This window comes from Salvia hispanica, chromosome 3 (assembly GCF_023119035.1).
Source record: "Salvia hispanica cultivar TCC Black 2014 chromosome 3, UniMelb_Shisp_WGS_1.0, whole genome shotgun sequence".
Classification (NCBI taxonomy): domain Eukaryota; kingdom Viridiplantae; phylum Streptophyta; class Magnoliopsida; order Lamiales; family Lamiaceae; genus Salvia; species Salvia hispanica.
The window spans coordinates 24,794,525-24,810,063 of NC_062967.1; the positions used below are offsets into that span (position 1 = coordinate 24,794,525).

The following is a 15,539-nucleotide window of genomic DNA, read 5'->3' on the forward strand; positions in this document are numbered from 1 at the left end:
CAGTAAAATTGCATGTGTAAATTAAATCAGCAGCTCAAATTATCAAATTATGACATTTGACAAGTAATCAACAAGTAAGGTGTTGATGAGTAAAAAATTCACTCCTCGCATTACAGTAACGGAGCCAATGAAATGTTACAACTCATAAATTAGGTAAATCACATAGAAGCAGCAGCCAAAAAAACACATGGATCAATCCATAATATCTAGATTATCCTAAGATCAATTCCTTAGTAGGTCGTTGGATGAAACTAAGCTGAAAAGTGGACTAAGACCACAGTCTTCACTTGGGCTTCGGATTGCCTATGTCTTCTATTATCCCTTTGCCATCCATTGCATCAAAGAAAAAGAAGTTTTTTAGAGGATCACCTTTGCCTGATATTGCTTTAATAACTTCCTGCAACCATGAATATATTCAAATTCAGCAATAATAATTCAATTGATGGTCAAGCAGAGAAGAACAGTTGGAAGTGTGTCTTACTTGTCCAAGGATGCCTCCGATGATGGCACAAACAGGTGGAAATTCAGTTCTGCCTTTCAATAATCTCTCAAGTAGGGCATCCGGAATTTGGGATTCAGCATGTGACTGCCGGGTTATTAATGGGTCATTATTACAATTCAGAAGCAGGATAGGATATGCATGTGGATAACAACATAACAAGTTGAACGAGATTTACCTGAGCATCACAAAGTTCCTTCCTCAGCTTTTGAACCTTAGGCAAGTCTGCAGCAGAAGTTTCCCCACGACTACGGCCTTCAAGCTCCTCAAACTTCTCTACCACTGGAAGTCAAAAGTGTTCCATTTTTTGTGCAATTATGACAAAGAAGGCAGTTTATGTAATCACACTTAAATGTATCCTTTTATGCAGCACACTAAGTTTAATCGACAATCGCAGAAGACTACAATGATGGATGAGGAAAACAATCATTCTGGCTCATCCCAGAGAAATTATGTGAAAAGCATGTACCTCTTAGGGCTAAGTACAACTTGGAAACCTTCCTTGGAAGAGATTTCCATGGAGCAGATATAGCTTCCTGAGAGAAGAGAAAATTGACAAGTAAATTTATTAGATGACAACTAACTGAATCAGAAACTTGACAGGCGTAGTACCATGGGAGCATGAGCATGTTCAGTTCAGAAGGAATTTCAGAGTTAATCTGATATGGTTTCAAATACATAAAATTTCATGGCAAATATTTATCAAAAGGTTAGCAAATGTCAGATGGTGTACTCTGATGTTATAGTTTAAACCATGACATAAAGGCACCTTCAGCAAAACATTTTCATTCCCCTTTTATACAAGATGTAGAAATTAAAGCCACACACACTAACATAAGTAGTCAATAGTTTGTAAGAACATTACTTATTTCTATCTATTAGTTTTATATGTTTATACATGGTATTCTCATTTCAAATAGTTTCCCAGTTTAATTCCATACTGACTAGATCTCATCCCTGATATTTCCCATCCATCTATCCTAGTAAAGCTATAACCAAGGACAAGTATATGCAAATAAAGGAGAGTGACGATGAAGTTTATACTTCAAGGGTGACTTATTAGCACCATTATTTTATTCAGGGCATTCTGAAGCTGGAAGTCTCTCCCCTACTCCCAACAGTATGTGGTATAATCATGTTAGAGCAACTAGACTTTCAATAAGATGAATGATTCTTACATGCTATCAGGCTTTATCATGAAAGCACATCACACATACAGAAGGCATGGCAAAACAATCAAACTCATAATCCTTAGGAATTATCTCAATTGTCAATTAGCATAAGTTTTAAAAGAATTAAATGGGGTGTAAAACTTCCTAAATTACTCATCCATTGTTAACCATCCTTAACTTGAGAATATTGTACTAATTTGCAACCTCATGTATGACATATGGCTGCTGCTAATTCATTAGTAACATTTTCCTTATCTCCATTTTCATTACAAACCTATTCATCATGATTAGGTCATCCTTCATCCTTGTATCAAAATTACAATGTAGGAGACTCGTTATCAAAATTTCTCACTTGTGGCTTTATCAACCCACTTATTCAAGCATGAACGTAATGTATAATAGAACCAGGTGAATAATTTAAAGCATGCAAGGATATTCAGGACAAGTAACCAACAGTATGAATAATGTACATTTCCCTCCAGCACTTAATGATGGTAAGGAACTGAATGGGTAATGCTTCTAAAGTTTATAGAAGTTTCTCTCTGTTGCTTCTCAGAGATTGTTACTGTACCTCTAAAGTTGGATACTCTATATGGCACTCAATAGTTTCATCATCTTTTTTCTGCAAAGAAGAAAAGCAGATCAAACTCCAAAACTTAAAACAGGAAATGACAACCTTATCTACAGAGCAACAACCACAATAACCCATTTAACATATGTAGCTCAATCACATAGTTCAACCATGCACAGAAATGCTTTAGCTTTAGAAATGTAGCTTTAGAAATGATTGAAAACAGATGAGTCCAACACAAATAACTAAACCAAATGTCTTAAGCATACAACACAAGAATCAAAAGATCCTAAGATATAACCTTGTTGTAAATGTAATCCTGCAAGTCAACAAATATTTCCCCACAGGAGTCTCTGCAATCCACTGTGTAAAATGCAATACGTTTTAACGATTTGCGGCACTTCTCATTCACTGATTTCTGCATCATATACATCAAAAGGACTTATAAATGAAATAGACAATACTATTCTATATGTACACAAGTCACGAGCCAAGAAAAAGGTCATCCAGATAAGAAGGTTACTGTACCTTTGTAGAAAGAGAGCATGAACTGATAACCACAGCATCAAACTTGTGGAAGAAATCAACATCAAAGTTTGATAATTCACCTGCATTCATCTCACTGTCAACAGTAATAAGCTGAGCCATAAACAAAGCAAAACATATTGGCCTTCAGCCGTCCTAAAAGTTCAGATCTTCCCCTGCCATACTGGCAAGACAAACATCAACCTAGAGCTCTTGCAGTCGAGACTATTCATAGCCAGAGAGAATATGGAAAAATGATTCAGAATTATCTACTAAACAAGTTTTTCCAGAATATAACATCCACAAATTACACACTAATCACAGAAATATAACAGTTCCAGGCCTATAAAACACTATCTGAGCCAGGATTTAAACACTTCGAAATCAAAAACTAATTTTCTAATTAAAAAACGTAAGACTAAGGGCCAACAAAAGCACTGAAAAAGGAGCCCACCTCTTTGAACGGAAACACGAACCATGGGGTTAAAGTCCTTCAAGGAATCACTGCAGAGCTCAGCAAGTGATTTTCCCGTGTATACATTTGGGTCGGGAGGAACCAAAAAATTAGCAGTTAATAACTCTTCCGTCACCAGTCGATCATCGTTCAATGTCACACTACCTACCCCGGCTAGCACAATATTCTTGCAAAACTGCGGAAACATGAATTTCACGGTTTCACAACAGAATACACATTCTGTAAACTAAAACATGGGAACTTGGTGTCTAACGTGAGATTAATACCTCAATTACAGAGCCTTTGAGTCCACTAACGAGTATATGAGACTTGCTTAGCCTAGCAAGCAGCAATTTCCAGAATATTAGCACATGCATAACTACGAAACAAAGCCACACACAAACGCAAGTTCGAAATGCATAGTACCTCCGTTGAGCATCGGCGCCCCAAACGCGAATTTGGCGATCATAAAGCGCGGTTTCTTGTTCGGTCAATTCCTCACCGTCCATGTTTAATTGCAGCCTGGATTACCCAAAGTGGTTATTGAATTTGAGAGCGAGTGTGTGTTTGAGTGTGATGAAAAAAAACCCTAATCCTGAATTGTTCAGGGTTGAATGAACTCAAACAAATGAACAAGAGCAAGGGCGGGCTTGAAAATTGAAACACGCCACTCACCACCATTTATTATTGTATTCAAATATTGTGTTTTTAAGTTGCAATTTTGATGATGTAGTGATAATTGTATTTACAAGAAGTATTACTACAAGTTTTTGTCTATTTCAATATTTAAATATAATAATATAGTTAATTTTATAACAGACGAAGATATTTCAAAAATAAGTTTTAAACAAATATACTTTCTCCGTCTCCTAAAAAAGTATAAATTTTATTATTTTTTATCCGTTCCTAAAATAAAAACTTTCAATTTAAGTAAGTTTCTTTTTCTCTAGGAGGACTCATTTTCTAATTCCACTGACACATTTTTCTTTTTATATCTTTTACTTTACAAATTTTACATTAAAACTTGTATCATTTCAAAAATAACACTTTTTTTTTTATACTTTTTTTTCCTTTATCAATTTTATATTAAAACTCTATCGTTTCAAAAGTTCCTATTTTTAAGGGATGATTCGAATATATTATGCATTTTTTTATGCATGAACATATTTTGTATAAATAAGTAGGAGTATGATATTATTTCTCTTTTACCTTGGCGCCTCTTCTTTTAGGTGATTTGATTCTCATTTTCTACATTATTATATCTTAATTTTATATTATGAGGTGATTTGATTCTCATTTTCTACTAATTATTATATCTTAATTTTATATTATGATATTATTTTTAGGTGATTTGATTCTCATTTTCTACATTATTATATCTTAATTTTATATTATGAGGTGATTTGATTCTCATTTTCTACTAATTATTATATCTTAATTTTATATTATGATATTATTTCATGCAATATATGCCGTCCAAATGAGGGTAGTATAATTAGTAGTCGATAAAATTAAATTTACAGAATAATTACATTAACAATACTAATTCACTTCAATTACAAAGAATATGAAAAAACATACTCCTTGACCCTTGTATGTCAATGATTTAAAATTGTGAAGTTGATAGACCCTTGATCTATCGGACTAGATGAAGAACAAGATAAACCCTAGCAGGTGATTTCCGCCGTAACGGAGAATAAATTTATACTTTATTTCTCAGTGAATCAAAATACTATAAAATCCTATTATTTATAGAATTCTAAATCTAAACTATCTTGCTAGTCAAGCAAGATAATTAAAATAAAATATTACAAAAGATATGGAAAATAACTAAAATAAGAGATATACTAAATCAAATAAAATCAAGAAAGGATCTTCGGCAAGATTTGCTAGGTCGAGGACTAGAAGTAGTAGTGTATACCTTAGCAACTCAGGAAGAAGATGCCTTGATATATAGGAGTTTTGATTACCACCTTCTTCTCCGTTGCATAATGCCACTTTCAAACCTACAACAATAGAAGACAGCCATTCAACTATGTCAAGTAACGCATTTCCAATTTCAAAATCATTTAGAGAGAGATTTAGGTTTATGCATTTAGATTTAAAGCTTACACATAAAACAAACACTTGCCTGGATTATCTTCATCTATCATATCTTGATTCCAGTTTCTTGAAATAGCCATTCATACAATTAGGGCCTTTGAGACTGGTATTTGAAGTTCAATTATTTGAACTTCTTGAGGTTGATATATGTAATCCAATCAAAAAATAGAGATTCACTAACCTGGAACAAACAGCTGTGTGCTTTGTATCAGTGAATATAACATAACATTATTTATAACCGAATGGATGTATTAATCATATTTATTAATATCTACTGCCATTAACAATAAATGAAAAACCAACTTTTGGAGATCCAAATTAACATTATGGCCAAAACCATTCAGATACTAGTAATTAATCGTCTAACGTTTATAAAAAGCAACGATTTTTTCATGAAATAGTTTGTAAGTGATTGTTGTTTTTTCCAGAGGAAAAATTGGCTTTGTTTGTGTACGTTTCAGTAGATGATCAACTACTTTTATTTTTGTTGATGGATAAATGAATAGAAGTTTAAATATTGTATCCCAGTGGACTCGAAGAGGATAGTTTTAACCAACATTAACCATTCCACTGCAATGCCAACACACGCACTCCGCCAAAGACGACTCAAACACCTCCACTCTGAGTTTCATCATTGCTATTCTTTATTGGATCGAAAACCTCTTTTCCAATCAAAAAATAAAATAAAAATCGAACCGCCATATATGATTGTATGGAACATTCAACAATTGCAACCAATAAATCATTATGCAACAGAGTAAATGTTATTTTTAAGTTACAAAACATTATGCATAAGCCAAACATCGAAAAGGATCAAAGGACTCGTGGCCTAAAAAATAATGAGCAGACAACTTCAGTAGCATCGGTCTCGTGGTTGCTTATTTCTGTCAAAAGAAGAGCATATCATCACATCACACACTTCAGATGGAAATACCTAGAGATTTCTTCAACTTTTCAACTTCCAAATATACAGTCGAATATGGCAAAAACTCAGAGCAGTAGCTTCTGCTCAGGTCGTTTATAGCGACAGCAAGTTTGGGGATCTCGAGTGTTTCTTCATGAGTCAAAGCCCTCACAAACTTTGCAGGATTGCCTGCCCACAACTCCCCACTCGGTATTCTCCTTCCTGGAGGAACCACAGACCCAGCCTCAAGGATGGAATGCGTTTCCACCAAGGAACCTTCCATGAGGACTGAGTGCTGCCCAATGATGCATTCGGGCTCAATTGTGCAGGAGCGCAACAGACTGTATGCGCCAATTGTGACAAACCTCTCAATTAGTGTTTCAGCCGGTAACCCTGTCAGAGATGCAATATTTTTTCAGCTCATGCTATATGCACAGCCATCTCAACATTGCTTTAATAATTCCAGAAAAGGAGAATACTGAGTGAATTAGGTAGGTATCTATGGTATAACTTAAAAGAGGAATGAGAATACAAGATAAATTTAATAGCAAAAAACAACATCCAAATAAAAGGCAAAGAGTTCACAAAAACGATAGAAAAACCAAGCCATGTGGAATGAAAAGTGCCTTTATTAGCTAAAACATTCAGTGAACCAGAGAAAATGAGCAGCTGAGATTGATAAGTAGAGGAGAGACTGAGGAAGCTGGAAGGGCAGAAGAGCATAATTAAGCCATTCGGAACCTAGGTAGCAAGCGACAATTTTGTTACTTATCAGACATTCTCCACAAAAACTCACCTACTTTAAATGTATTGTGGCCTATCAATTTTCATTCACAACTAAAAAAACTTATCTCCAATATAAAATTAAAAATTACTTGAGTTTTTTTCTTAATAAAAGTTAAGTCTACAAGTATTAGCTTGAGACCTTCAGATATCAATTTTGAATGGTATGCAAATGCCATTTCATATTAATACCCAATGGAGGTCCGTGTTGAGCATAAAAGTCCATGCTGTTGTCCCACCTCCCAGCCGAGCACTAACCCTTGTGCGCCATGAACTAGCACTTAAGGCCTAAAAGGTGCACATAATTCGAGAACCTGTCAACTACAAGCAGCATATAGCCAATATAGGCCAAAAGTGGTGGTTTGGCAATGAATCCCATTTGAATTTCGTACAGAGCATAGTGAAGTATTTCTCCGTTTGCGCGAAATCCAAGCCATCCTGGTGACTGTCATTATCAGGGAAGTCGACTAGTTTTACTCACCTCTGAAGACCATAATCAAACTGAGAAACCCTCAGGTGATGAAGTGGCCACATTGATGCCTCCACATCTCAAGGTAGACAACATCTCAAATTTTTACAACTTTACCAATTGAGGCAGCCATTTAGCAAACATTTGATACCATGTCTCCTGTACCCTCACAAGCATGGATCGACTAAGAGAGCAGAAAGTTCATGGAAGAGGTCAAATGTCTAACTTAAGGAACTGTTCTTTATAAAAATCACATGTTCACTACACTAACTAACTTCCCAACTGAATTGATGAAGTATGTAGGAAAAGAATAAGTTAAAAGGAATTAAGAAAGTTGATGATTTTCATCTACCAAAAATATAGTAATATACATCAATATTCTTTCATTAAATTCTAACAGGGGTTACCACTGATGTAAGTCATGATAGATTTTCTGAACTTATGCTAAAAGAACACTCCCAAGACAATTGGTTTTACTTGTACCTTCTTCCTTATGACACAACTGGGAAGGTGTTTTTACATGGGATAATGGAAGAGGAGCAATGCATAAAGAGAATACTCATAACAGATTAATTTCTCAGGAATTGTTAGGAAAAGATTGAGCAATCTCAGAAAAAGCTCTTGTATAGTAGGCAAAACAAATGATTTCCCTTGCATAAAGATTTGAAGTCGATTGACCACGTCTCCGATGAATATACACCAGACATAACAATTTGCCTTGTTTTAAAGGTAAATCGGATATAAAAAGAATTCCCATAGCCACAAACACATAGAAGAAACTGTTAACATGTTAGAGATTAAACACTGGTAGCTGGGAACAGTTCAGGGTAAGTGAGTAAGTCTGAGAATCTGGAAACCCATATATTTTAACTTGAGAATTAATTTTCCAAAACTTCAACAATTAATAAATCAATAATTATCCAAAACCATGAGAAAACTTCATCCAATTACATGACCCTAAACTGGAAGAAGCCCCAATCTGGGTAGATTCCTTTAAAGTATTGCAAATATGCTGCTGCAAATAGCTTGCTCTAAATGCTTACATGATAAATTTAGCATAAAAGAAGGGAAAACAGACAAACAATTACACCCACAAACAGCCAAAATGTTGATGAATAACCCAAATGTGAAGAGCAGGAGTACAACCATTAATGCGCAAGGTACAAGATTAAAAGCTGACCTGTGGGAGAAGACCAAGCGGCGTGTATAACACAGCGCTCCTGCACATTGGAACAGAAGCCAACGGAAATCTTGTTGAGGTCGCCGCGCATAACGGTGCCGTTCCAGACGGAAGCGCCGTCCCAGACCACGACTTGGCCGGCCAAGACGACGTTGGGCGCCACATAAGCGTCGACGGCGATCTTAGGTGCCCACTGCCCCAAAGGTATGGTATTTCTCTGGCCCCTGTAGTCCCATTTCACCCGATCGGCCGACTCCCTGATGATCGGCGCCGGGTCGTGGGCCAATTGAGCTGCTTCAGCAGAGAGAGCACGCCTCACGAGAGTGGAGGTGAGGGTGCGGGGCACAAGTCTTCTGGACATTCGGGCTACAGTCGCCATTTCAGTCAGAGAGAGTAAAAAGTGGAAGGAAATGGTTTGGAAATAAATGGAAATTGAGCTATAGAGTAAAGCTCTGTCAAATGGGAAAGGGCTTATTCAGGAGTTGCCATTCATTTTTTTAAAATTAGTAATTTGCGGAAATTTAAGATTAGATAAATCAATATGTACTCCTAATAATTATCAAATAATTCAAATATATTACTCCACTACATAATAATATCAACATAAAAATACAAAGCCAAGGGCATGTTGTGATATTCACAGATAAGGAGCTCATGAAGATGTACATGTTCGTTGAAGATACTGTCGTCGGCAATGAACCGACAGGGTAATTCCCGTTATGGAGGCCAAGGAGATCTGGCTGCTTGGTATACGATTGTCGGTCATCCATGATGGCGCGGGTCACGATATTGTCAAGCCGTGATGGAGGGTTCATCGATCCTAGATGGTGCATCGGTGACGCGTTTCTTTGTGTGAAATGGAAAAATGTTTTCAACCAACTTGCAACGGAGTGTTAAAACAAAAATGACTCTTTTCACTACAAATAGAAAGTTGACATGTATCTGCAGTTCCAGTTACAACATTCACATGTTCAGTTTCTGAATGAAGATACATAGCTGCAAAGATGCACCCCAAGAATAGCAACGATTTTTTGTCATAATCACCTCTACTTATTGTAAAACACAATCATTTTTTTCTTGTTAGATTGAAGTATATCCACCAGATATGAAAACTCAAAGATACCACAGCCACACTATGTTCCCTTTTTGTCTTCCAACTCCCCGAGCAAAGTGTATACGGAATCAATTTCCAGGTCGCCTCAAAAATGCCAAAACGCCTAAACCAGCAACAAAGGCAACCCCCGCAGCCACACTGCTGTATGCTGAAGCCCAAGCATCAGCTCGAGCATATTCCATATCTTTCAACTTGGATCCCATCCGCGGACGGGCTGCACTGGAATACTCTAAATGCAATTTCAATCCCTGTTCATGTTACTAGGTGAATTTATCATTTCCTTTCTTTCCAGTCAGGTCATACACACAGCATGCGTTTAGCATAACGGAGGAGAATACACATAAAAACCAGGTGGGACAAACTTGAAAGAACTTCACAAATGGATGCAAAAGTTTCAAGTATAAGAACTAATCCTTTTAAAAAACAAAAAAAAAGTTAAAAAAGACTGACCTTCCAACCAGCTAGCCTAGCATGATCAACAGCTGCTTGAAGGTCATTATTGGATGCAAGTACGACCTTGTCCTTGTCTTCATCTTCATACTACAGAATAATGGCCATCCAAAATTAGAATTCAAAATACAGAAAATAAAAGTCAGGCAGAGGTAAGAGCACATCCTACCAGAATATGTGGAAGGATTTCACGGTCAATTTCATCTCCTAATCTCTGAAGGATTTGCTGCTATAAGGCCAGTCAATTTCTGTGTATCTAAACAAAACAGCGAGTGTCCATGATGCAAAGAGCATCTAAGCAATATATATTCCAAATGACAAAAGTACAAGACATAATTTTCAATCATTTGAACTTATTTAGTGTCAACACATAAAATCTCCGTACATAATACGTTTGAATCATATATAGATAGAGTATATACATATATATTGTGTCTTCATCTGGAGCGCAACAGTTGAAGTGGTAATTATGAGAACCTAAAACTATACATGGATACCGAGACTATATTTTTTCACTAAAAAACAGATTGAAAAACTACCACATAAAAATCTATGCATCCGTCCTTTTCCATCTTGAATCTTGAAAGAAAACGTAGTGGAGGTGGAAGTAGAATAAGCAACAGATCGACCGACCTCTCCTGCATCAGATGGCATCTTCAAGGAATTCTCACTGAAATATCATCAGAAACTGTAAAAAAGTAGCAACAATCAAGAATTGTGAATCGACAGTGAAGTGCAAAAACTCCTAGTGTCATCATCGTCATCTGGGGTAAATTCCATTGCAGAATCCCAAAAGTTTTGCAACATGGTGTTTGTGGCCTCAACATTGACTGTGGCGGTACTCCCAACCTGGAAAAAAGAAATCAATGATCAATTTGAGCATAAAATCTTTAGAAAGTACATAATGCTACAGTATAGATTTTTAGAATCAAAATAATCAGATCTGTTCAAAGTAATAGAAACTGTGTGTGTTATTTTATCTTAGTTCTGGTGTTGAAACAAAATTGCAGAGATAATCATTCTCTGTTCACCCAATCCATAAGAACATAGCTCATGCAAAAGTAAAGTTGGCGTGGATTTCAATGCTAGCAAAAGAAATATGAAATCAAATGTCATACTCAATTTCTTCTTCTGAACTACAAGCACATAAGCAAATGTAACATTAGTTATTAAAGCAGTAAATTTTTAGGTCCAGCATGTTTCTATGTTCAAATCATTTGATCTTCGAATCAACTCATCTGTGCAAGGAAGAGATTGACTTACTGTGGCTATGGCAGCATGAGTTATATGAAGCACATCAAGAACAGCTACGGCCACTCCTTCTATATCATTGCCATAAACTATTAGATCTGGAATTGACAATCCTCGAAAATCTCCACTACATATTATGCTGAGATGTACCTTTATCAACAACTGGAAGGTGCAAAAATTTTCCCATCACGCATGGTATGAAGTGCATCAACAATAGGTTTATCAACTGTAGCACACTCTGGATTAGGTGTGTGATGTCAGCATGCCATCCAATTTACCCAGAACACTGGCTACAGGAGAAAGAAAGTCAAAGTTTACCTTCTCTACTAAAGAAGACCCTGGAGGAAGATCTTGAGCCATGACTCTCATCAGCATGTCTTTCGAACTAAAACAAGTATTGTACATAAGTGAGTACTCAAATTATACTCCATAAAGATACAAAATTTCACACAGCAGTTGTCATTCAAATTTGCATTTTCTAAACGAAGGGAAAGCTCACCTATGTATTCCTCGTGGTTTGTTTTCTGAAATAACAATGGCAGACAAAATCAACCAGCTATAAATCCATCAGAAATCGAAAATTGAACCACAAACAATCATCCGCTGAGAAAATATAGCTGTTTCGGCCATCAATCATCACAGTTGAATTAGCAAAAATGAGGATTTTTGGGGAGGATAAATGTGGCCGAAAAAGAAGAATAGAAAGAAATGATATTAGCAGTTACGAATGTCGAAAATATGGGCCCAATTGGGCTTCGAATAACTTTGGATCTCAGCCCAATACATTACAACAATTGACATTTGTTATTCACGCGTCTTCATCTGATTTCTGTTGATTTTCTGAATCCAATTTGGCATGTGTTTAGTTTATCTGTTTGATTGGTTACTGTTATTGCATACATTGCATTCTTATATGTTGATCCAACCTCCAACCTTCCTTTCTCTACTAATTAACTGGATTACACTTTATAATAGTACTATAAAAAATCTCATGGTGTGCAGAAGGTGGTTGCATTAGTCTTTTTCCCTATTCTGAAATGCCAGAATCTTCCCTTTGATGAAACCAAATTCTCCTCACACAAGAACTCCCACGAGAACCACTTCTCGATCATCCGATCCACATCATGCACCACAACATGACTACTACTATTACTATTACTGTTTCCTCTTCTTGCAAGCACGCCAGCCGTGTAGATGGAGGCCATTCTACCGGGAGAATAAGGCCCCCCTCCATCCGGCCCATCCACCACCACCACGTCCCACATCGTGTCATACACTTCCCCCGGGAGGTTCGTCATTGCCAGGCTGCATCTCGACGTTTGTGACTCTGGCAAACACTCTGGATTCCCTCTTGCATCCCTGAGCAGCTGGTAAGCCTCTGATGCCCTCGTGCTGTACATGATCTTGTGAACTCTCGTGTTGTTAGGCCTCGTTATGCTTGTGCTCGTGCTTCTGCTGTCTAGATAATCCTCAAGGAAGACGGTTGCTCCACCGCTGTTCATAGAAGCTATACTTGAGTACTGATTCGCACTTCCGAAAACTAGGACGTTGCAAGGGGCTAGCCGGGAGAAGAGATCTAAGATAAAGCGCGTCTCCTTCAGTGTTGGACCGGTGCCTTTTGTAGATATGGAGTTTCTTGTCAAGGGAGGTTGTGAGTTATAAGAGTGGTGGATCAAGGCCGCGGAAGGTAGGGATAGGGAGAACTGCGCGAAGATGCTGATGTTGAGAAGGCGGAAGATGGAAGCGGTGCAGAGAATGAAGAGTAGAACTAGGATGATCTTCTTCTTGATGAATTTCATCCCAACTTTGCCCTGCTTTAGATGCTTGGGACGCGGATGCGGAGAGAGGCGTGGGAGCAGAGGAGGATGGTAGTGTGTTACATGTGGTGGCATTTTTTATCCTATATAAATTATAATGTCACCTCATATTTGTTGTTTGTGTTTCTTGATGGTTTTGGTTTTATTGTGATGGTCAATGATATATTGGTGGGTTGAGTGAGGAAGAAGGGATGCTTTTTTGTTTGCTTTGTTTTCAAGTATTTGTGGCTGTTTAGTCTTTGGTGGTGAGAAGATGATAACTCAATGATATTTGGTTGTGGTTTGTGATCACTCTTTCTATTGCGTAAGCCATTTTTTTGGTGCTGTGCTGTTATGGTTTGTTGCAGGGAGACTATCAATCAGCACCCACCCTATTTACCTAATTCTTTATCCATATTTTGCAAACTTTGTTTTCTCTATTATTTATCATCTCCCATCTTGTGAATGGTCAGTTGATCATGGTGTCTAATCTTTTGTTTTTCTCGGCAGCCGTTGTCGATATTCATAATACTCTTTTGAAATAATTACAGTAACAAGTGGAATAATATGGTCAAATGCATGATTAAGCTGTGAAACTGATGATGAAGTGATGATTAGGGGAGGAGTAAAATCAAGACAGTCCAAAAAAGGAGGATATGCAATGGCAATGGGAATGGTTGGTGGCAGGTGTGTTATGAAGCTATTCTCTAAATCTTGCATCTCATTTTATATTACTATAATGTTTCTTGGGATAGCTTTTCAAAATATAATGCCACATAACAACTAATTTGTTACGCAGACATTTCTGTAATTTTACATTGCATATTTCTCTTTATACCTAAAGACATTATCTTTTACCAAACCTCAAGACTATATGTAAACATTTTTTTATCCTCTACCTAATCTAATTATGTATACCCTGCTGGTTCCTTCTTAATTGGCCTTCACATCTCTCACTCTCCATGTCAAAACTTTGCAGGCTGATTTACTGTTTACCAAGTCAATCAGTCACACAAATATGACATATTCTTGTCAAATTTTTATCTTTCACAAACATGGGTTGATTTGTCTTATGAGATTTTCCAAGTTGTTGGGTTGAAGTTGTGTGACTGAGAGAGAGTTTCATGGCTCTACTGATCTTGACTTGGTCCTGCTGGAGTAAGGTCTACTTTAATTAATCAATCAGAAATCACAAATAGCTATTTGTATAGTTTTCACAGTTGAACTAGGAATATTACTGCATGTTTGGTGCTAATTACACATCCAATACTCAATCAAAGCTCATCACTCTATTTCTGCTCCACATTTTAAAACAATCAATCAAACCTAGCATGTCCCTCTCAGTTTCTAACTCTATACAACAAGCCTATTGCATAAAAAATCCGAAAACAAGAGTGACGGAATCATTTTTATTTTGCAAGAAAAATTCTGTCTCAATATGCAAGATTCATCAGTTTATGGGCAGGGAAAGATGAGAAACATGCTGTTATGAAGGTAAAAACATGATCATTCTTGAAACTTGAGATACAAAAAGTCCCATGATTGATATATTCTTGAAATTCAGGCAGCAAAAGAAGAAGACATGAGAAAAGTCTTATTCAGTGCAACAAAATCACCAACTGAAAGTGGCAGACCAAGCAGCATTGTTTTAAGGTAAGACCAACAAATTTTTCACTTGTTTATCAGTAAACCAACTCAGAAACACATCTGATTTCACTTGCATTTGGGAAAATGAAACAGAAAGCTAATAGAGTAATACCACCTCATATAAAAGCCATATCAAGTATCAACGCTCCATGGCATGGACCTTCATTAATCAGGACCGATAACTCCGACTGAAATGCAATACGTGGCCAAGTACCCAGAGTACTCCAACGCCCTCGACGAAGGAGGAGAGAAAACTGATCTTTATGATCTCTGTCACAGAAAAACTCGAAGAAACCCAACCAGAGACGAAGAAAGCCAACACAGCTTAGTCATTATTTCAGAAGGAAATGCAAGCACACCCCAAAGGGCTGTTTTCTAAGTTCTGCTTGACGCTACAGCATTGGTTATAGGCCAGATTTTGTGCTATGCATATGCTCATTCTTCAAAGGTTACCTGCCTCTTGGCAAGGAGAAAATGCTCCTGACATGTCAGCCTCTTCTGCAGCGGCAAGTCAGTGAAGTTATTCTCTACAAACATGTAAGAACACATATAAGTTTTAGCTATCAAGTTAGAGAGCATTTCGTCTCCTGACTTGCTCAAAGCATCATTTTTTAGATGTAA

The 15,539-nt window shown here is 37.0% G+C and overlaps 3 protein-coding genes and 1 pseudogene across 3 annotated transcripts; all 4 read right to left on the reverse strand.

The window, feature by feature from the left end:
• Positions 1–82: 82 nt before the first annotated feature.
• On the reverse strand, positions 83–3,883 carry LOC125214643 (SUMO-activating enzyme subunit 1A). The gene is made up of 10 exons (XM_048115755.1): positions 3,648–3,883; positions 3,509–3,560; positions 3,222–3,417; positions 2,771–2,850; positions 2,544–2,660; positions 2,243–2,293; positions 969–1,035; positions 678–781; positions 482–586; positions 83–397 (listed from the first exon to the last, which is right to left on the reverse strand). The coding sequence occupies exons 1-10, from the start codon at positions 3,728–3,730 to the stop codon at positions 284–286; spliced, it is 969 nt and encodes a 322-aa protein (XP_047971712.1). The 5' UTR covers positions 3,731–3,883; the 3' UTR covers positions 83–283.
• Positions 3,884–6,029: 2,146 nt separating this feature from the next.
• Positions 6,030–9,130, reverse strand: LOC125213538 (gamma carbonic anhydrase-like 2, mitochondrial). The gene is made up of 2 exons (XM_048114139.1): positions 8,661–9,130; positions 6,030–6,621 (listed from the first exon to the last, which is right to left on the reverse strand). The coding sequence occupies exons 1-2, from the start codon at positions 9,037–9,039 to the stop codon at positions 6,245–6,247; spliced, it is 756 nt and encodes a 251-aa protein (XP_047970096.1). The 5' UTR covers positions 9,040–9,130; the 3' UTR covers positions 6,030–6,244.
• A 423-nt stretch (positions 9,131–9,553) lies between these two features.
• LOC125213537 lies at positions 9,554–13,418 on the reverse strand (annotated as a pseudogene).
• Positions 12,465–13,367, reverse strand: LOC125209664 (probable methyltransferase At1g27930). The gene has a single exon (XM_048109252.1). It carries the CDS (start codon positions 13,365–13,367, stop codon positions 12,465–12,467), a length of 903 nt encoding a protein of 300 aa, XP_047965209.1.
• Positions 13,419–15,539: the final 2,121 nt, after the last annotated feature.

Excerpts from the sequence above, each read along its gene's own strand:
- LOC125214643 (XM_048115755.1), bottom strand. The coding sequence starts at position 3,730 with ATGGACGGTGAGGAATTGACCGAACAAGAAACCGCGCTTTATGATCGC. Across the intron at positions 3,561-3,647 it reads GGCGCCGATGCTCAACGGAG|GCTAAGCAAGTCTCATATAC; the intron begins GTACTATGCATT and ends GCTGCTTGCTAG. Across the intron at positions 1,036-2,242 it reads TAGAGTATCCAACTTTAGAG|GAAGCTATATCTGCTCCATG; the intron begins GTACAGTAACAA and ends CTCTTCTCTCAG.
- LOC125213538 (XM_048114139.1), bottom strand. The coding sequence starts at position 9,039 with ATGGCGACTGTAGCCCGAATGTCCAGAAGACTTGTGCCCCGCACCCTC. Across the intron at positions 6,622-8,660 it reads CGCTTGGTCTTCTCCCACAG|GGTTACCGGCTGAAACACTA; the intron begins GTCAGCTTTTAA and ends CATCTCTGACAG.
- LOC125209664 (XM_048109252.1), bottom strand. The coding sequence starts at position 13,367 with ATGCCACCACATGTAACACACTACCATCCTCCTCTGCTCCCACGCCTC.